This window comes from Pezoporus wallicus, unplaced genomic scaffold (genome assembly GCF_028554395.1).
Source record: "Pezoporus wallicus isolate ANWC-B61680 ecotype Strahan unplaced genomic scaffold, APGP_CSIRO_Pwel_v1 contig_6155, whole genome shotgun sequence".
In the NCBI taxonomy this organism is placed as follows: domain Eukaryota; kingdom Metazoa; phylum Chordata; class Aves; order Psittaciformes; family Psittacidae; genus Pezoporus; species Pezoporus wallicus.
The window spans coordinates 3,079,828-3,100,925 of record NW_026637610.1 but is presented as its reverse complement, the minus strand read 5'-3'; the positions used below and the strand labels follow the sequence as shown (position 1 = coordinate 3,100,925).

General features: G+C 43.5%; 1 protein-coding gene across 1 annotated transcript in view; it reads left to right on the top strand.

The window, feature by feature from the left end:
* The first annotated feature begins 258 nt into the window (after positions 1-258).
* The window catches only part of USP7 (ubiquitin specific peptidase 7), a 75,474-nt gene continuing 54,634 nt past the window's right edge, over positions 259-21,098 (top strand). Inside the window, exon 1 of the mRNA XM_057406640.1 lies at positions 259-790. Within this exon, the coding sequence (XP_057262623.1) occupies positions 703-790 (88 nt within the window). The 5' untranslated portion in view covers positions 259-702. The remainder of the gene's footprint in view (positions 791-21,098) is intronic.

The following is a 21,098-nucleotide window of genomic DNA, read 5'->3' as shown; positions in this document are numbered from 1 at the left end:
TGGCGGCGGCGGCTGCTGTTCCCGGGGCGGCCGCGGCGCTGCCTCCCCCTCCCCGGCTCGCTGGGCTGCCCCTCATGCGGATGTGACATTTCACGGCGTTTACCGCAGCCGCCATTTTGAGAGCAGAGAGCGCTGGCGGCGGCGGAGCGGCACCAGCGAGCCGGGGCACAGGCAGCAGGGGCGGCCCGCGGGCCGGGAGCAGTGAGCCAGGCGTCGGCTAGCGGCTGTGCCGGGGCGCTGGGGGGGGCGGGAGGGCAGAGGAGGGGCCCCGCGGCGACTCCCCGACTTCGCAGCGCCGGGGACACCTCGCCGGGGGAGGGGGAAGCGCCGGGCGCCGCCGCCGGGCCCTGACTCCTGGTCTCCCGTCCCCCCCTCCCCTCCTCCCGGTCCCCTCCCCTCCGGCCCCCCGGGGAAGCCGCCACCCCCGGCCGGTCCCTCCTCCCCACCCCTTTCCCCCGACCGGGTGCCGCCGCCGAGATTGGGCGAATAGCGAGCAAATACGTGCGCGTCTCGCTGCCTCCGCCGGCTACCCGCTCCCTGTCCGCCGGAGCCCAGCCGCAGCCCCCCGAGGTGGGTGCTCAGTACCGGCCGCTGCCGAGGCCCCGCCGCTCCTCCACCCCTTCCCTTCCCGACACAGGCCTGCAGCCCCCAGCGGGAAAGGCCCAGGCCGCCGCCACCGCTGATCCCGAGCCCCATCCCGACATGAACCACCATCAGCAGCAGCAGCAGCAGCAGCACCAGAAGCCCGGGGAGCAGCAGCTGAGCGAGCCCGAGGACATGGAGATGGAAGGTAAAGCCCGGCCCGGGCAGGGCCTGCGCCCTCAACTCTGAGGAGAGTTTCCCCCTCTCGCCCTTCTCTTGCTGGTTCCCGGGGCTCCCCCGCCCGGCGCCGCTTATCCTGCGGGGAGCTCCCGTCTTCCCTCCGCGGTAAACACGCGCCCAGCCCTTCCCTCCTTTGCGAGCGGACTGGCCGCCCCTCGCCGTCCCGCGGCTAGCTGGGGATCCCCCTCCCGGGGCGCGGGGAGCTCCGCCCGGCGGCACTTTGGCCGGGGAAAGTTGAGGCGGTGAGGAGCAGTGCGGGGCCGCGGGAGGCGGCTCGGGGTTGGGGGGGCTCCGCAGGAATTTGCATCGCGGGAGGGGGAGGATGCGGGGGAAGCGCTGCCACAAAAGGAGCCCCTCGCCCCCGGGGCGAGGCGTGCGGACGTGAGCCCGGACCTTCGGCCTGGCGGGGCTGGAAGCCTCCCCGTCGGGAGGTGAACCCGGGAGGCGGATGGTGGGGACAGACAGCCGCGCCCCGAGGGGTCCCGAAGGCCGGGATGAGGGGGTTTTGGGGTTTGTCTCAAAGTAGTTGTGATTTCGGGGGAGGGTTTTGCCTTCTGCGGGGGAAGGGGGCGCGGCTGTCCTGAGGGCTGCCGGGCGGTGGACGGTGGGCAGCGGGGCCTAGCCCGACGCGGCCCGGTGTCCCTACTCCTGCCGGTGGTGGGCTTGAGTCCTTGCCCTGCCCGGGGCGGCGCGGCCCGACCGCTCATTGTATGCAGGCAGCCACGCTGCTCGCCATTTTTAATTAACCCTCCTCTGAGGGTTATTTACAGGAACGGCTGCAGGCGGGCCTAGCGCGGGGTCGGCGGGCAGCGTTGGCCATGTGTAGCGGCTGCATAGCCCTCGGCCCGGATCCTGCACCGTCATGCAGTTGTGCTGGTTTCATAAAGGAGGCACTACATTTTCAGGCTTGTTCCCTCTCCCGTCCGGTGTGGTCTCCGTTGGTGCCTTTTGCATTTTATTTTGCATTGTGTTGTTATTTTTACGCACCCTCCCTCCCCCCTTTGAACAATACCTTCCGCCTGGATTTAGCGATGTGAAAATTATTTTGAGCAAATGTATGGCAGGATTTTGTTCCCTGAGGAAGGGCAGCTACAGCATGCTGCTCATACCGATGGAATTTGACTTGGAGGTCAAAAACGCCCAACTACCTAAATATCGTTTAGAATGCCTGGCTGCGAAGATGGCAATTCTGTTACGACCGTTCTAATCAACAGTGGCATAAATATTTGCTAACACAAGATATTTTACTTGGAAACAATGACAGTTGACTTAGTAAATGTATCTTTTTGCTAAATAATTGCCATTGAAATCAGGAGGAGCAGAGATGGAAGTGGAGTGGAAGTTTGTCAGGGTGACTGTGAGATTACATTTCAAGATTAGAAGGTCATTACATAAAGCTTTGCTTTCCTGAGCATAAATCTCTATTTCATGAAATAATAGCTAAAATTTATTTACTATGAGAGTGATTGTTTCTGTTTTTGTTTTGAAAAAATCTCCAAACTGGGGTTTATATACTGTGTGACAAATGCATTAAAGGAGGTGACTTTAAGTATATGTAATATTTGTTTGTATGCACACAAATGTTAACATCTCATGGGTTATATTTTCCAGCAGATTGTTTGATAGCCCTTAGCAAACTGCTTTTTCTGAATACCCTTTTCAAGTCCTTTAGAATATTGACTGTATTTAATGTTTTTTTTAGTTTGATTTTTGTGTGCTTGATGCCCTACAATGCTGGGCACACTGTGAAACGCTAAACTTTTTTATGCATTTTAAAGGTTTTCTGAATGTCTCTGGATTGCATCTCCTCTCTGAGTAGGGATACAGGAGTCCAAAATACAGGCAGAAGTCCCTTTGGTTGTGGAAGTCTTACACAGGACACCACCTCCATTGGAGGGGTGAGGAAAGAGTCTCTGCATATATCAACATAGCAACACCAAGAATAAATACAGCATTATCTTGGAAATCTAGTTGAGATCTATTTGGCCACACACAGCTGAGTCTCAGTGATATTACAAACTGGCTAATTGGTGAGAGTTTACAGAACTGTCAATTTCATTTGTGCAAAAACAAAACTAAGAAAGTTTAGTCTTTGGTGATTTTTTCCTGCAATACTTGATTTTTCTTGAGAAATATGTTAAGTACAAGATAGCAGATTATTGCTATATTATACACCATAATAATCATCATGGGTGTATGTTCATTTAGTGTGTAAAACAGTGTTTATTTTAATTTATGGGTGTGCTTTCTTGAGAGAGATGCTTTCAAGCAGTGAGGAAAATACTTAACGTGTAGTTAACTTAATTTTAACATGCACGGAACAGTGTTGGGTGCCATTCTTCAGTGAGTGATCATGTTAGATTTAGGAGGTATGTGAAGAATGCGCAGTAGAAAATTGCACATCTTGATTTTGAGTTAGGTGCAGGTTCACTTATTCTATGTACAGCTACAGCAGATGATTGATTTTGGTAAGCGAGATAACCATTTCAGATGTAGTAAAAGAAGTGTGGAATTAAACTCTGTAGGATTAAATCAGATGTATTTTGAGTGTCTGGTCTCATGTCCCTGTTTTTCTCCCTTCCCTTTCCCTTATGACTAATTTACTCTTCCTTAATGACATTATGGACGCTGTGTATAAATAATAGTAGTACTAGACAGGGCCATAAGACTTAAAGTGGGAGGAAGAGATTCCCTTTAGAAGGAAAAATTAATCTCTGCATCATGAAGGAAAGAAGCAATGACAGCTTTGGTAAGGGTAGGTCCCTGCTCAGCGGGACTAGATGTGATGCAGGCTCACCTCCTTGCAATGCTCAGAATGCAGTGGTGTTACTAATCACCTCTGTGTGTGTTTAGTCTTCTGTTACCTGTGGATGTTGTTTGTAATCAGCTTTAGCCTTGCTGAGGCTAAGCAGCAGCGGTACGTAGACAGAGAAACTTTAAATTTAAGGAATGTCTTGAAGGAGGTTGTGTTTCCTAATACAGTTGGGCAAACAGTGTTTGCTGCTGCTTACTTTCATCTTGTGTGCCATGCCAGCCGCTGGGCTGACGCACCTCCCTGTGAAGGTGAAGTCCTCAAGATTAAAAACAAGAAGTGGGGGTTTAATTTGGTTCACCCTGCAGCACCATTTAGTGTTGTATGGTTGTGGTGAAGGTTTGGCATTGGGGTGGGAAGGAACAAGAAGGGCTGCTTGAGGCAGTGCAGATGCTGGCAGTTATTTGGCCAAATTCTGTCACTGGTTATGGATTTTGTGTGCAGCTCTGATCCACTGTCATATAAAAGCTTGTGATTCTGGCTGCTGTTGCTGCCTTTGGACTGAAACCACTGAGTGGGAGTGTGCAGGTGAGCTGCTGGTGCCTGAGTTTTAGATAAATTAACAGTTTGTGGTGGTGATTAGTAAATTATCCTGTAGAAATTTTGAGTTTATGCTAAATAAATTTAGTGCAAGAAATAATAGTTTTTCTGTACTGTAAGTAGGGTATATAGGTTGCTTTATTAGGCAAAGAATTACGGCTCTTTAGTTGCTAGTGAGTTGCTCTATAAAGTGTAATTGAATCCAAATCCCAGTACTTTTATATGCTGCTTCTGTAACATGTTTTCACAAATGTGTCCTAACTTCAAACAACTGGGTTTAATACAAACCTACAGTTACATATTTCGTAAAGCTTTTTCATGGAAAGTCTCATTTGTGCTTACTAACTTTAAGTTTCCCTTGTTTATGGTTTGAATCTGCTTTTTTGGTAGGTCCAGCCTCTGCCCATAGTTATGTATGTACATGTGTTTCGCATTATGGAAGTTTATTTTCCAAAGTAGCCAGCGCAAGCTTACTGAAACATTGTCACAGTCCATGAATATGTGGTGACTGGTAGTTCAGGTTGCGCACTTGTGTTCTCCTTGTGTTGCCTCTGCAGCCGGTCAGGCAATGCTGGCTTCCAAGTTTTATCCTAGTTAGGGCAATTATCCTAGTTAGGTTCAGGCTTGATTGACAGGTGAAATTATGCAAGGTATTTACAAAGAACGATTAAAAAAAAAAAAGAGTAATTGACATGGCTCTGTGCGTGCATGTATATGAAGAGTGTAAAATTGCACTTTTCTGCAGTTCCCGTGTAATTGGAAGTCTGTGTTGCTTGCTTTTCTTTCTGGTTTTGCTTACTACTAGATTTTACTAGATTTCTGACCCACTGTGATACTGGTCTCAAGTACAGAAGTAGGGTTTTTTTTGTTGTTTTTTCGTTTGTTTATTTGTTTGTTTGTTTTGCCTCTTTTCTGAATGCTTACTTCCCTATCATGTTTTATCCTCATTAATATTCTCAATTCCTAGCAATTTAATATCATTTGCATATATAAAAGTGTTCTTTTTTGCCTGCTTCCATGCCTTTCTCCTGAAGGCCTGTATCTCCCTTTTTTTCCCTGAGCTCCTTTGCTGTCTTCTGTGTTGCTGCTAGCTAAGCAGTGATAAAGTAGTGCTATATGTTTGGGAGGAGAATATGCAGACAAATACATCATACAACCGTGGGTATCTGCTTGTTTGTATGTTCTTCCTGCCCCTTCCCCTTTCCAGCCTTGACATTTTTCCATGAAATGGATGATGCTCAAGTGAGGGGAGATGAAAATGCTGATGCAGCAGACAGCAAGCAAAATTAAGTTAATTCTGATGTTATACCTAGAGAGAAGGACCAGGCCTGGCTTTTTATTCCTGGTAATGATCATGTTTACTACCTCTGGAAACAGCATGCTTGGCCTTGGGAAAAGATGTGTATTGCATTTTTCTGATGTAGCTGCTTCACACCAATTGAGAAACCAGCATTGGTGACTTTTAAAGAGTGTTAACTGTGTCTAGAGTTTCTTCTGCTAGTTCTTTATAAACTGGGTGCTCAATAGGTTGTCAGATTTAGTAAACTTTCTATGAAGGAGAAATGGAAAATTCAGAGGGAAATTTAGATGGCACACTATTGAGGATGAACTATACAAAACAGATTTCCTTACTCCACTCCAGTATTCAGAAGAGAAGTTAAACTGCTTCCTGTCATTACTGGATAGCTGTACTACATAAGTAGCAAGGGGTGTGTGTATAAAATAGAAATATAAGCCCAAACTTTCAAAAAGCAGATGGAGATAGTTGTTTGAGACGAGCTGAATCAGTTTCATTGCTGCAGAATTAATTTATCGCAAGAAAATCTCAACACGGCATCCAGCCTGTAGCAGTTAAACCAGTTTAACCAGTACATCTTGCATGACATCATTTGATATTTGGGGTAAGGGTGAAAATGAACTGTTTTAAAGCTTGTGAAACGTCCGATTTTTCTTAAATGATAATAAATTTAAAATAGAGCGTTGTTTGCTTTAGGTGTTTGCTTTCAGGTGTTCAGATCAATTGCTTTAATTTAACTTTGTATTTTGTAACTGTGAAGGAGTAAAATACTGAGTAGTTTGCATCACAAGCGTTAGTAATAGCAAGCGTGCTTTTCCCTCTCAAATCATATGTATATAAATATATATATATTTGCAATTATTATGAAGTGTCTTGGCAAGTAAGAGTGGGGGCTGGAGACTGGCTGTCTTACCTGTCAAGTCATCAAATATGCCCTGCTGTTTTCTGAAACTTTTTTCATTGGTCACTTAAAATAGAATGTGTTTTGCTCCAATAGTTGCAATGTTTTCATTTGATACACTAGCAAGAAGAGGAAGAGTGCACCTAGCATAATGTATCTGTGTGTATTGTTGCAGGCTTAGACTAACACATCTTAATATTTCTGCTAAACCGTTTTTTCTCTTCAGCCTGGCTTACTGCTTGTAGTAAAACAAGCTCTGTAAGTTTAGAAACTCAATGGAGTTTGAATGACTTGCCAGCAAAACGAAGAATGGTCAGCTTGGAAGTAGTGTTTTATTCTGACTTGTGTTTGTGTAGTTCCCTAGAAAGCTGTTACTTTGTCAACTAGAAGTAATTAAGCTTCTGAAAATTAGTAGATGGATTTTTGAAAATACTGAAACTGTACTGAGTATTTGCAGTTTGAGGAAGACACTGTTAGGTTTTCGCTGTAGTGCCTAGGAATCTTTGGGACTCTTTTCAGAATATAAACCCATATTTGCAGGCTGTTTTATGTTGGACTTATGCATCTGGAATGCCACGGCTTGGTTATTCAGCGTAGCAGCATTTGCAGATTTGTTAAACAAAAGATCTTAAATTTAAACTACTATATGGTAAATTTTGCTGTAACTGAAGTTCTGTTATGTAATCAAGATAGCATATCTCAGTTTGTGTTTTTAATTTACTGTTTTAAACATTACTGAAATAAGTAATTCCTGACCCATTTAATACTGAAGATTTAAACAAAACCATTGTGCTTTGTAGCATCAAACATTTTGGGAGAACAGGATGTTCAGTGCCTCCAAACCTGCAGTTCTTCTTGGCTGTAGCTGTAAGGCAACCTCTGGAGTGATGCTACTCAGAGAAGATGTATCAGGAGCATCCTATTTAAATTGGGGAAGAGAAAACGCTGGTACCTCAGCTTATTTTTGCATATGTGATGAAGATTTTTTTAGTAGTCATGCTACTTTGATATGAAACATCATAAAAGTGCTGGAAAACAGAATTTGCAGCTTTATATTTTGTATATTAAGGGGTTGAATTCACTCCAGTAGAATTTTGTGTTTAAAAGCAGAAATCTCTGTAAATTCTTACAGTGATTTTCATAATTTCTTTTTTCCTAGTGTGAGTGGGAAAGGATGTGTAGGAGTATCATTGGTGTTCACCGTAGCTCTAAGTTTGATCATTTGGTGCTTTCACATAGTGCAACTGTAAGGATGTTCTTAAAAGCTATGTCATCTCCAGCTGTGCATGTGTGTTTTTGTTAAGATCTAAGGAAGATTATGGCTTAGGGCTCTAAATGTGATGATGTACAACCATTGGATGGATTTCTGTTGAGCTGTGTTTAAAAAAGGAATGGTTGTGTGTTTCCACAATAGAGATTTTTCCCTCCCGTATGTTTCATACGTTTTGGTAAGTTATTTTCTAACATCACTGATACTGTTTGGCAGAAATTTGATGGAGATTTTGATAAAAGTATGAGGGTGCAGACACCTATTAAAACTTGGCAAAGGTTTTAAATCCATTTGGCTTAATATGCTTATTGTTAAACAGATCAGGGTGTAACCTTATTTCATAAAATGGCTGATCTGTGAATTATAAATGTACAGGCTGTATCTGCAGTAAATAAGTTAATAAATAAGTTCATATAAACAGTATTTAAGAAAAGTGAAATTGAATTTTTAAGAATAGAAAGTTTCCCAGTGTAAGATGAACACATTCTGTGACTAGGTAGGAAATGTTTGGTGTAAAACTTGGTTCTGAGCCATGAAGGTACAGGATAAATTGTGGATGTCAGTTTCAAGCCTGGGCCACGTGGTGCCTGTATGCACTCTGGAGCGTCTCACGTGTGGTTGCCCATGCCTGCAGTGGGACCCAGCAGAGGGCTGGGGACCCCCAGCTGAGGAAGAAGCCACCCTGCGTGTGTTGGGGCAGGTATGCCACCCCCTTCTGTTGTTTCACTGTGCAGATCAGTCCTTATCTCTCAGTAGATGAGGACTTTTGGGTAGATGTTTTAAACTTGCACATATTCTGTGGTTCTGCTGTGCTAGACATGGTGGTGGCAGCAACAGTGGGGTTGTGGTTTGTTATGATACAAACGTTCTGGTTTGCAGGTCTTAAGACCAGAAAGGATGGCCACTCTGTATCTGAGGTCTGTATTTTCATTCATCGTTATTTTATCCATCAGCTGTGAAGGGACTATTACTGATCTGGTCCTGCTAGGCTGCCCCAGCCCCTGTATGACTAGAAGAGTATCTGTGTTGGATTGTGTTTATTTAGCAGTGTACAGTTTTTGGACAGTAGCCTGTTGCCTTTTGTTTTTTTGTATCTTGATAATCTCTGGCTACTGGAAAAGAATGAAGACATTAAAAGGTGTTTGGGGAGCAATCAGTTTCAGGTTTTGCCTTCCCACCCCCACCCCGTACATTTTGTTTTAGGCAATCAAGGTGGAGTTGACAATCCTGGTACTGGAGCACAGTGGTTTCTGCATCATCTTTAGGTTTTTTTCAGTAATGGAGATCACCCCATTTGGAGATGGGGAAGAACTTACATTCTCCCTTCCTCCTTGTAAAACCAGGCAGCTCTCCTGATGCATTCAACCCATTGCTGTTGCTTTACAGTAGTTGTGAAATACTTCAAACTTGTGTATCACCAGAATATTTCTGGAAACCATGATGAGGTACAATTTTTAAACACCAGTTTACCTTCACAGTATGTTTTAACTATTCCATTTAGATAAATGGTTGGTTTGCTTCTGTTACAGATGTTACTGCTGACTGGACACTCAGATGCTGTTGCATAGGTTTACAGACTTCAAGTCCTAAGACAGTGAGGTGTACTTTTGTTTAAAAAAGGAAATGTGCTTAAGCAGAGGCTGTGTGAACCCTCTTTATTTGTTCATTAAGTGAAGTTAAGGATAGTTAGATTCTCTTCTTCATTTGGAATAGCAAGGAACTGACCTCAAGAATTTCTCATCTGGTTATGTACTGGTTGCTTAATAATGAGAGGTGAACCTGATTTCTGGAGAACAGTAAATACTATTAGAAGTTTGGACACAAGTGTGTCTGTAAATTATATGAATTAAACAGAGGGTCACAAGCCCTCCTTTTGTTAGTAGCAACTACAGTAGTGATGTTTCACAATTTTGTTCTGCTTTCCCTTGTCACATTCTTCCTCTGTGGTTTTTATCTCCTCTGTTTCAGTCTGACTGTTTCAGATACTTCTTGGACTTCAGCCGTGTGTCAGAAAAACAGTCTTCTTAAAAACTAGTGTAATGCTTAAAGTAGTTTACTCTAAAAGTTTAACCACAGGATTTGATAATTGATTCTTCAGGTGTATTGCTTCTGTTCTATATTGATTTGAAGATATTCTCAGATTTGTCTTGTTTTTTTTAACACATTTTGTTCCTTGGGCTCATGCTTTGGCTTGTAGCCTGTGCTCTGGAGTGTATCATCCAAAGTAAGAGAGGGTTGGTGTGGAAGGGATAGGGACCTTACTGGAAAAGATTCTTGGGGCTTCCCTCTAAAGGAGGGAAAGCTGTGCAGCTGCTTTGCTTACCAGTGGAGCTCTCTGGGGGAAGCGCTCTCTTGCTCTTGATAATAGCACAGATTAAGTGGAAAACTGATCAGAAAGTTGCACAAAATGGATCTCACTTCACCTGTGCCAGTTGCCTGTTCATAAGCAGCCTGGTCAGCCATGACTTTGTTCTGTCCCCTCAGCTTTGCTGGAGTTGTGTAATGTAACCAGTGGGTCCTCCAGTCCCTGCAGCTGAACAAAGAGCTGAGCTGGCTCTAGCAAAGAGTAGGTTTTTAGAGGTGTGAATGAGCCTGGGGACTGGGTGTGTTAGCATTGCCATGAAGAAATGTGTGTGGAATTGCAGTATCAGTCTCCAGACTTAAACTTAGGATAAAAACACTTCAGCTTTATTGGTTGGTGACCTCCCTTGCTGGATTAAGAAAACATTCCAACTAATTCTTTAAGACCTTTTAGCAGCCTTCAATATAATGAACTGAGAGGTGTTAACATTAATGCAGCGAGAGACCAGTGCCTCAGGTGGCTCTCCTCAGTACCTTTATCTGTTAGCTGCCTTAGAAGTTATGCGTGCCTCAGGAGTGTTTGTATAAATTGATACTGCAGACTAATAATAAAAGATGAATCAAAATCTAGATACTTTGTGGCACCTTAGACGAACAAAACTGAAGTCAAATCCAATAAAAATTCTTGGTTGCTTGAAATACAGCATAGTCAGGGTCTGAATCATAGAATAGTTAGGGTTGGAAAGGACCTTAAGATCATGCAGTTCCACCCCTCCCTGCCGTGGGCAGGGACATCTCACACTAAACCATGTCACCCAGGGCTCTGCCCAACCTGGTCTTGAACACCACCGGGGATGGAGCATTCATAACTTCCTTGGGCAACCCATTTGACTGCCTCACCACCCTTACAGTAAAGAATTTCTTCCTTATATCAAATCTAAACTTCCCCTGTTTAAGTTTTAACCCATTATCCCTATCCTGTCACTACAGTCCTTAGTGAAGAGTCCCTCCGCAGAATCCTTGTAGGCCCCCTTCAGATACTGGAAGGCTGCTATGAGGTCTCCATGCAGCCTTCTCTTCTCCAGGCTGAACAGCCCCAACTTTCTCAGCCTATCTTCATACAGGAGGTGCTCCAGTCCCCTGATCATCCTCGTGGTCCTCCTCTGCACTTGCTCCAACAGCTCCATGTCCATTTTATGTTGAGGACACCAGAACTGCACACAATACTCCAGGTGAGGGCTCACAAGAGTAGAGTAGAGGGGCAGGATCACCTCCTTCGACCTGCTGGTCACGCTCCTTTTGATGCAACTCAGGATATGGTTGGCTTTCTGGGCTGCAAGTACACACTGAAGCTGGCTCATGTTCATTTTCTCATTGACCAACACCCCCCAAGTCCTTCTCTGCAGGGCTGCTCTGAATCTCTTCTCTGCCCAACCTGTAGCTGTGCCTGGGATTGCTTTGACCCAGCTGTAGGACCTTGCACTTGTCATGGTTAAACTTCATGAGGTTGGCATCAGCCCACCTCACAAGCCTGTCGAGGTCCCTCTGGATGGCATTCCTTCCCTCCAGCATATCAACTGAACCAGACAGCTTGGTGTCATCGGCAAACTTGCTGAGGGCGCACTCAATCCCACTGTCCATGTCACCAACAAAGATGTTGAACAAGACCGGTCCCACCACCAATCCCTGAGGAACACCACTCGTTACTGGTCTCCAGCTGGACATTGAGCCATTGACCACAACTCTTTGTGTGCGGCCATCCAGCCAGTTCTTTATCCACCGAGTGGTCCATCCATCAAATTGATGTCTCTCCAATTTAGAGACAAGGATGTCATGTGGGACAGTGTCGAACACTTAGCACAAGTCCAGGCAGATGACATCAGCTGCTCTACCCCTGTCCCTCAGTTCTGTAGCCCCATCATAGAAGGCCACCAAATTGGTCAGGCAGGATTTCCCCTTAGTGAAGCCATGCTGGCTGTCACCAAGCACCTTGTTTTTCATGTACTTTAGCATGCCTTCCAGGAGAGTCTGCTCCAAGCACAGAGGTGAGACTGACTGGGCTGTAATTCCCTGGGTCATCCATTTTCCCCTTCTTGAAAATGGGGGTTATATTTCCCTTTTTCCAGTCGTCAGGAACTTCACCTGACTGCCATGATTTTTCAAATATAGACAGTGGCTTATCAACTTCATTTGCCAGCTTCCAACTTGGGTGTTGTGGTTGGAACATTTGCCAGTGAAGACCAAGGCAAAGAAGTCATTAACAACCTCAGCCTTCTCCAAATCCAGGGTAGCCGATTCTCCTGATGGCTTCTGGAGAGGGCCCACATTGTCCCTAGTCTGTCTTTTATTTGCAGTGTACCTACAGAATCCCTTCCTGTTATCTTTCACATCTCTAGCCAAGTTTAATTCTAACTGGGACTTAGATTTCCTAACCTGGTCCCTAGCTTCCCAGACAACATTCCTGTATTCTTCCCAGGCTGCTTGTCCTTGCTTCCACTTTTTATAAGTCTGAAACATGAGCATAAGAGCCTTCCTAATGCCTTATGCATCCAAATGTATGAACACATGCTTTTGCTAGTAAAGTTATACTAGTAGCACTGAATGCAACACAGAGCACATCTTTGCAATCCATTTTATTAAATAATAATATTACTATTACCTGTTTTTTTGCCTAAATTTGTATAGTGGAAGCCCACTTGCATTTAGCAGGGTGCATCCTAGAGCTCTAGAGTAAGGGGCATCAAATGTCTCCCTCATCCAGGTAGTGTGTCTGGACTGGTGTGGTGCAAGGTGGCTGTGCTGTGCAGCAATCAGCTGAGAATAGTGCCTGCAGAAAAGGGAGTCTAACCCAAAGTTGAGCACAAGCTGCAGGGAAGGTCCTGGATTTTGGTCTGGACACCAGACTTCATTATGTTGTATGACTTATATGCTCCTGGGAGCCAGGAGTAGAGTTTGTGTCTGTTTGACTCTTAACACTGCTACAGAGAAGAGGTATCTTCTGGAGCAGGGTTTTTTTGACCTCTGCACCTCTGTATTGCCTCCTCACTTGCACTGACACCATTGTGTGGGAGCACGTGGTAGACAAGATGAATGAAGATATCTGAATTTCAAGTAACTTCCTTATTTTGGGTTTATTTTTAACCTGGCTCAGTTCACTGGTCTGCTTTATTGTTTGGCCCTGCGAACAAGTGGGTCAGCTTAGCTGAGGAGTCAGGAGGGAGAAGAAACTCTGAAGCCATTAATAACTTCTCTAACTTAGTTTTTAAACTTTCCCAAGACCCTTTATTTGACACTTGGATCTGTCTCCCCCAAGAACTACATTAGGGGATAGGGCTATAGCAGAGTTCCAAGGATGAATATCAGATCCAGGCTTACAGAACACTAGGTTTTGCCATTGTAAAAACTGAATGCCATTCAGCTGCAGATCACTTCTGGGGGTGAACTTGTTCCCATTGCAGGTCTGCTTCTGAATGTCTTCACTTCTGTTGCTTTTTTTTTAACCACAAGGGTATTCCTTGTAGCTGAAAATGTAGTCTCTTGCATTTTCCAGCTTAAAGATCTATCTGAAGCTTGTCTGCTTTCTCACCTACAATAAGTGGGTTACTATTTTCTGATTTATGTACCTATTAAAACTTCAGACAGTTACCTCAAATCATAATCTAAATGTGTTTGTGGGGGGTTTAACTTCCTGTCCAAACTAGCTTTACTTCTGATATTTTCAGCACAATGATAAAAATTTCCAGGTCACATTCAGACCTGGAGTTGGTGCTTACTGCAGCTGTTCTGTCAGCCAAGCTCTCTTGCCAGTGTCATGGTCCTAATTTAACAGGAGCCACTGGTTTCTGGAATGTGGTTGGATCATACAAGGTTTTAGCAGGTCTGTTAAAAGAATTTTCCAAGTTAATCTGCCTCCTGATCTGGGAAATTTGCACGAGATGATGCATGGAATTTTGGTAATTTTAAATTCAATGTAGAGTATACATATTGCGGTTAGCATCATGTTCACAGATAAGACTGAAGAATATAAAACTGGCTCAGTACTGGCTGGCTTAATGCTAGACAGGATCTAGTTAGTGTAGCTGGGGGAGAATACTGGCAGAAATTAACTGGGCTAATGTTAATTTTTGATCTTTCATTTTTAGTATACCTTGACATGCACAGTAACCACCTCAGATGCATGCTTTGTTAAATCAAAGGAAAGGTGTACAGTAAAAGTATTTGAAATTTTGGCAGGTTGCAACTTTGTAAATAGAGATACGTGTTTTCTGAAGTAAGAATTCCTTTTTAAGTAAGTGGAATTCTTGACTGATTTATAGGTCATTTCTACCCTAAATATGGACAGCTGCATGCTATGAGAAGCTCATTAAACTCTCAGTATTATAAACCCATTCTTCATGGTAGTGTTGCATTTTTGATTTCGGCATCATGCTCTCAAATTTGGGGAGGGGTTATTAATTAATTTAGCAAGATGGAAACCTGCTTCTCCAGTGGGGATGCATCTTGTTACTGGCAGCACTCTTTCCTTGGGAGCAACCTCCTAGTGGGTGACTTGGGGGGATGGCAGAAGCTAGCTGGTATGCCCCTGTGTTTCCTAGGTGAGGGTGCACCAGAGGTAGGGGGAGAAGTATCTCGGGAGAATAAGCTTTGAAAATAGGTTACTACTTCCAGAAGAATGATTTTGCCATACCTACTGGTCTGGTTCAGCAAGGCAGCTGGAGAAGTAGGCAGCTGAGAAGGCTTTGGTTGCCTTTGGGCTTGAGCAGAGGAGCGGCTGGAGAGGGGTTTCTGTTGCTTTCCCCCTGCAGCCAGGGAGAAGATGGTATGTTAACTGCCTGCCAGGCAAGGAGTGGTGGCAGTGCTCGGGTGGATAACACAGGGTTTCTACTGGTGTGTGTTAACTTCAGAAGTTCAGCTTACATTCAAGAGATAGCTCTATAGCTGATTGAGATGGACGTGAATTTTCTGAGAGCTGGAATGCTTTCCTCACCCTACCGTATTTCTCCTCCATGTAAAGTCACTCACTCTGTAACTTGTGTCATGGTTGAATGTATGCAGCTTCCTCCTGGGTATGCAGGGAAATTTGGACTGTCCTTGTGATATTCATCAGTAGCAAAAGCTATTTTAAAATGATATTTTAACAGTAGTTTGATACCTGGGCATGCCTGAATAATGTGGGTTTGGCCTACCCAGATTGTTTTACTACTAGCAAGTAGTTGTACGATTTAGGAGAAAATACAAATATCTCTAGATGTGCCAACTGTAGTGGTGAGAGATACCTTCTCCTTTCCACAGAGCTCCACCAGTTCTTTCAGATGTGTTTTTTAAGCAACAATAATTAAATATGAGAGTTAAATTGTTGGAGCTGTATTGGAATGCATGTTATCAACTGTAAAAAGTTTAAAGAGCACCAGTGCATTGTGCAGCCCAGCAGGCTTTTTTAATGCTCAAAATGCTATTCTTCTAAAAAATATTTAATATTTGTCTATTAAAAAATAACTAGGGAAAATATAAATAAATAAAAATATTAAAAATAAAATACAAAACTACAAAACTATCTCAGGAGCAGTAGTTGTAACATGTAGTTAGTGCAGCACAGGCAATGCCATCATGTAACAGGAGTTTGTAACTTAGTGCAGGTTCTTAACTTCAGCTGTGGAGGGATGCCATAATCCTGATGGAGCACTGTGAGCATCAGTGTCTTGAGTTTTAGTTTACATGTGTGCAGATGCATATGGGGTCCATTTACTGGTGGATCTGGAATAACCTTTCCTTTTTTCCTGCTAGCTGGAGCTTGGCATTCAAGTGGACATTCCCTGAACAGTTCAGAATTGCTGTGCCAGAGAGTGAAGGTTGCAGAGACTTGAAGTGCGCTCAGACATCAAGAATGCTGGATTATATTAAGTGATAAGGAATAAGCATTGTTGGCATTAATTCTTATATTTATAGCCTTTCTGTTACCTTGTGGAATTGATGGAGTTGGTTGCTAATAGCATTTGCAGAAAATAATGGAAATAATTCCTCTCCTCCGCCCCAACTTTGTGAACACTGCATCAATTAGGCAAGTATGATGGCAGAATCATAGTAAAAGGCAGAACTGGGTGCCTGTAAGATACATTTGGAGGTGTTTCTCTTTGTTCTGGGATCATTTATTCTGTCTCAACACTTTGAAGCAAATATTTTAATTTTCAAAGAAGAGAGGGTAGCATTTGCAATGGTTTGCACAGTGAAAGAACATGGGGTTTGGCTTGGTTTGTGCAACCTGGCAGCAGTGGGTGTGATACTTGCGCTGTGTGTGCAGTTCAGTCCCTGTGATGGGCTTCCTCTCTCTTGCCATGCACATGGGTTAAGTCCCAGGGCATTGCCTTGAGAAGGGGAGTATGGGGAGATCTTACAGCCTGATAGAAGCTCTCTAATAAAATCCCAGAGATCTTTAGCATCCCACAGATTATCATCCAGATATTTAGTGGAGTCTCTTGTTTACCCATACTGTCCAAGCCAAAGTGAGACAGACATCTGCTCACCCTGCCCCTTCTCTCTCGCCGTCTCTGTGGTCTTGTGGGGTTTCTTTGATCTTAAAAAGTGTGCTGAAAATGCACCAAGAGTAAAATATCCACAGGGACATTAAAATACCTGGATTTGGCCATATGAATTAGAGCAAATCAAAACGTGTATGTTTATTTATTTATTTTAACATTTTTATGGTCAAAGGATGTAATGGGGGCATAGAATATCTGCTAGGTAAAAATCTAGACAGTGTATTGTGTCTGATGGGGCTTGTGAACAAGCTTAAACAGGTAAAGACTCTCCTGTTACATGTGGACATATTAATTTCCTTTTGTATAGCTTAGCTGTTAGAAGTATGCCAGTGTTGTGTTACCGCCCTGATAAACGTAACACATTGCCATTTACTTGTAGTCACCTGGGTTTTGTAGGTGAAATAACTGAATATTGTATCTAAGGGTTGGTTTGGTTCTTTTTCTACTCTGAGTGCTGTGTCCCAGACTGCAGCTGCTTCTCTCTGCTAACCATTAGCAAAATAAGTATTCTTTTCAGTCCCAATCTATTTTGTATTTGGGTTTGTTGACTTTTATATCTCTTATTATTCTTTATTGTAAAGGTATGGCATGTGTCTTTTCTGAAAGAAAGTTTTACCCTTTCAGAAGGGGAAAGGTATTCCTGTGTGAGTAACAGTTGCAGTTAAATTATTACTGTCTCTGTTACAGAATCACAGAATCCCAAGGGTTGGAAGGGACCTCAAAAGATCATCTAGTCCAACCCCCCTGCAAGAGCAGGGTAACCTAGAGTACATCACACAGGAACTTGTCCAGGCAGGCCTTGAATATCTCCAACGTAGGAGACTCCACAGCCCCCTGGGCAACCCATTCCCGTGCTCTGTCACTCTCACAGTAAAGAAATTTTTCCTGATGTTCACATGGAACCTCCTATGCTCCAGTTTACACCCATTGCCCCTTGTCCTATCACTGGACATCACTGAAAAAAACCTAGCTCCATCATCCTGACACTCACCCTTTACATATTTGTAAACATTGATGAGGTCACCCCTCGGTCTCCTCCAAGCTAAAGAGACCCAGCTCCCTCAGCCTCTCCTCATAAGAGAGATGTTTCAGTTGCCTGTAGAAAGCCTCATCAACTCCTTTGTCCTGATCAGGAGGTCTATAATAGACCGCCACAACTGTGCCACCCGTACCAGCCTGTCCCTTAATTTGCACCCACAGACTTTCCACTTGGTCCTCATATGTCCCTGGACAGAACTCAATACATTCTAGTCTCTCTCTCACATAAAGAGCGACTCCACCACCTCACTTTGCTGACCTATCTTTCCTAAAAAGGACATAGCCGTCCATGACCACATTCCAGTCATGTGAGCTGTCCCACCATGTCTCTGTAATTGCCACCAGGTCATAACCTTTAGACCGCACACAGACTTCTAACTCCTCCTGTTCATTCCCCATGCTGTGTGCATTGGTGCACAGGCATCTCAGGGAGCGAGCAGAGCACGCTAGTGGCACCCTTGGGAGGTGGGAGGCCTTCTGGTCTTCATTCATACTAGAACAATGCCCCACTAGTTCAAACCCAGCTACAACCCCCTTGCACTTTGAATCTAACCTAAAGCTCTGTGACTGAGCTCTGCTAACTCTTGCCCTGGTACCCTTTTTCCCCTGCGGGACAGGGTCTAAACAACTCTCCCTCAAATGAAACAACAGATTGAGAGTCCTCCCTAGTCCACCCTCCTTCAGGCCCTAGCGTGTTTCTCTTGGGCTTGTCCCTAACAGGCCCAGTTATCTCCCCTTCTCCCTTCATATCTAGTTTAAAGCCCTGTCAATGAGCCCTGCTAACTCCTGCCCCAAAAACCTTCTTCCCCTCTGGGACTGGTGTATCCCACCTGCCACCAGCAAACCAGGTGTCTCATATAGCAGCCCATGATTGAAAAACCCAAACCCCTGCCTTTGGCACCAGTCCCATAGCCATACATTAATCTACAGACTCTTCCTATTTATCTCTTTGCCCTTGCTTGTAACAGGTATGGAGGCAAACACCACTTGCGCTCCAGACCCTCTAACCAGCTGTAATTCTTAAATTCTCTAGTAATTCTTAAATTCTAGTCTTCTTCTGACTTTGACCAGTTAACATCTGGAGTTCATTTCAGAATTGGGTCAGACCTGACTATAATCACAATTAAATTGGAGTTCTGCTTCAGTTCTGTCAGTTTTAGGTATTAAAAAACCAGGGACTTTTAGATGAGAAACCTTCAAATAGTGCACTCTAGTTGCAGATCCTTATAATTATTTTTTTGTTTGTTTATACTTTTATTTCTTAAGCAAGATTTTTGGTGGAAAAGGTCTGGAGCTGAGGAAGTGCAAAGGAATTGCATACTAGTAAGACAGCTTGTGGTGTACCTCTATGTTCAGATGTTTCTCTCTTCTCTGTGATCCACTGCCATGCACTGTCTCATGCTCATCCCGTCTGAGAACTGTTAGCGTGGAAAAGTAGTTGAAGAAAAAGACAGGAAATGAGATGAGATGAGGATCCAGTAGTGGGGAGGAATAACAAAAAAATCTGCTTTTATGTGCTCCAGGAGTATACGCAAAACACTGAGAGCAAAATAAGTATTGAGTAGTAAGGGGTTCTATCCCAGCTCTGTGTGTGTGTAGTGGCTGATGATGACACGGTCCACAAATGCTGCATTATTGAAGAGAAAAATAAAGTGTGGGGAGAAAACTTAATGCACTTAAGGTTTTCCTGAGACAAAGGAAGAATCATTCATCATCAATAGAGTAAGGAATCAGAGATACAGCTTAATCCGGTGGTAATTTTTATACCAGCTTCCAGACAGAGGCAAAGCAGGAAGGCAGTAATTAATTTTGAAAGTCCTCAAAATTTGCTTCAGGTGAGTGGTGTTCACAATGGGGCAAAAATAGAAGTAGTTGGGAAGATTTGCCAGAACGAGCAGGGTGTTAAGATTGGGTATGTATTTGTAGAATGAGGGTCTTCTGCAGAGCATAAGATGGAATTCACTGAGTGATACACAGTAGTCAGCTGCTGTAAAACACATTTTCAAGTCTGGTTTGTTGCTTTTATCCTCTAAGAATAGTCTACCAAAAAGCTATTGAGATAGGGTCTGAGGATTTGGCTTATGAAACAAAAAAAAAAATAAAATGTGATATATAATAAGAAAGTACAAGACCATACACAACAAACATGTGGGTAGTGAAGTACAACTTTTCTCTTCAGAATGTACATTTGCACAGAAATATACTAGTTATGACTGATGCCATGTGTGAGGTGACTGCCTTTCTGAAGAAGAAAGAATAACTTTGGACAACTTTGGTCTCCCTTTTCATGGAAGAAGTAATTTGGGTGGTTACTTGGGGTGGTGACACATCAGGGCATTAATGAGAGTGCTGAAATATGTGAGAGCCCCAGCATCTAAAATAAACTTCATCGGGAGCATCATCGCTCCACCCTTCAGCCACTTGGTTGCACTGCAAGACAAAATCTAAATTATATACGTGCAGGGTCTTATTTCTTGAATATGTGTCTCAAGTCTTGTTTCTAAAATAGTTGTTTGTGTGATTTGCATAAACCACATAGTTTTGAATTTTGCAGCTGCAAATCTTACCTTATGATGTACATGGCTCAAGCTCTGTCTGTGATAAAGTACAGTTGTAAAAATGATTGCTGCTTTACACGTGTTCCAGTATTTATCAGTAGGTTGTATTTTTTCTTATTATTGTTTGTATTCCAGGTAGCTTTATTTTGGAGATCTGAATTTAGCTGTACTCAACTGATGTGGAAGAGGATGCAGTAGTTGCTTTGCCTCATTGATTTCAGTGCATTTGTATTTGGATTTAGGCTTAAAGTGTGGGTATGGTTGTGCCCTTTTTTTGGATATATATTGTTTTCTTTGGTGAAGGGTCTGGAGCACCAGTCTGATGAGGAATGGCTGAGGAAGCTCAGGTTGTTTAGACTGGAGAAGAGGCTTAGCGGTGGACTTGGCAGTACTGGGGTAATGGCTGGACTTGATGGTTTTAAAGATCTTTTCCAACCTTGTTGATTCTGTGATTAATTTCTGATTGCATTTTCTTAGCCAATATGTGGACTTGGCTGTATGGTTCCATGGCTGCATGGTCCCATAGCAGCTTTTTTGGCACCAGAACAACTGGCTGGCTATTTAACAGTGAATAATAGTTAAACAGAAAAAGGTTGGTGGGGGTTAGAAGTTTTCCTTTGTTTTCATTAAAAAAAAAAAAAAAAGTGACTTAAAGTTGCTGACCGAAAAGTGATAAAATTGTCAGTGGAGCTTAACTGAGGATTACAAAATTCCCATTCTGCATTCTTTTAAGAATTCCTCAGTAAATGATGGAAGCTAAAGCCTGAGGTTCTGTCTTTTCTATATAAAACCGTTTTTCAGCTGTGCTATTTGAAAAAAGTTGTTCTCCCTGTAGACAGTATTAAATAATTAACACAGTTTAGTGCTAATTTTGGCATCTGCTCACATTTGGATGTTTTCAGTACAGTAACTTATGTCTTCAAAGCAGTAGAGAAGCTGGTCTTCAGAACATTTTACAACAATAGTAAGCTCTTCCTCAGAGCCTAAGTTGTTATTTTCTTGCATTAGCATCTGGGGGTTGAA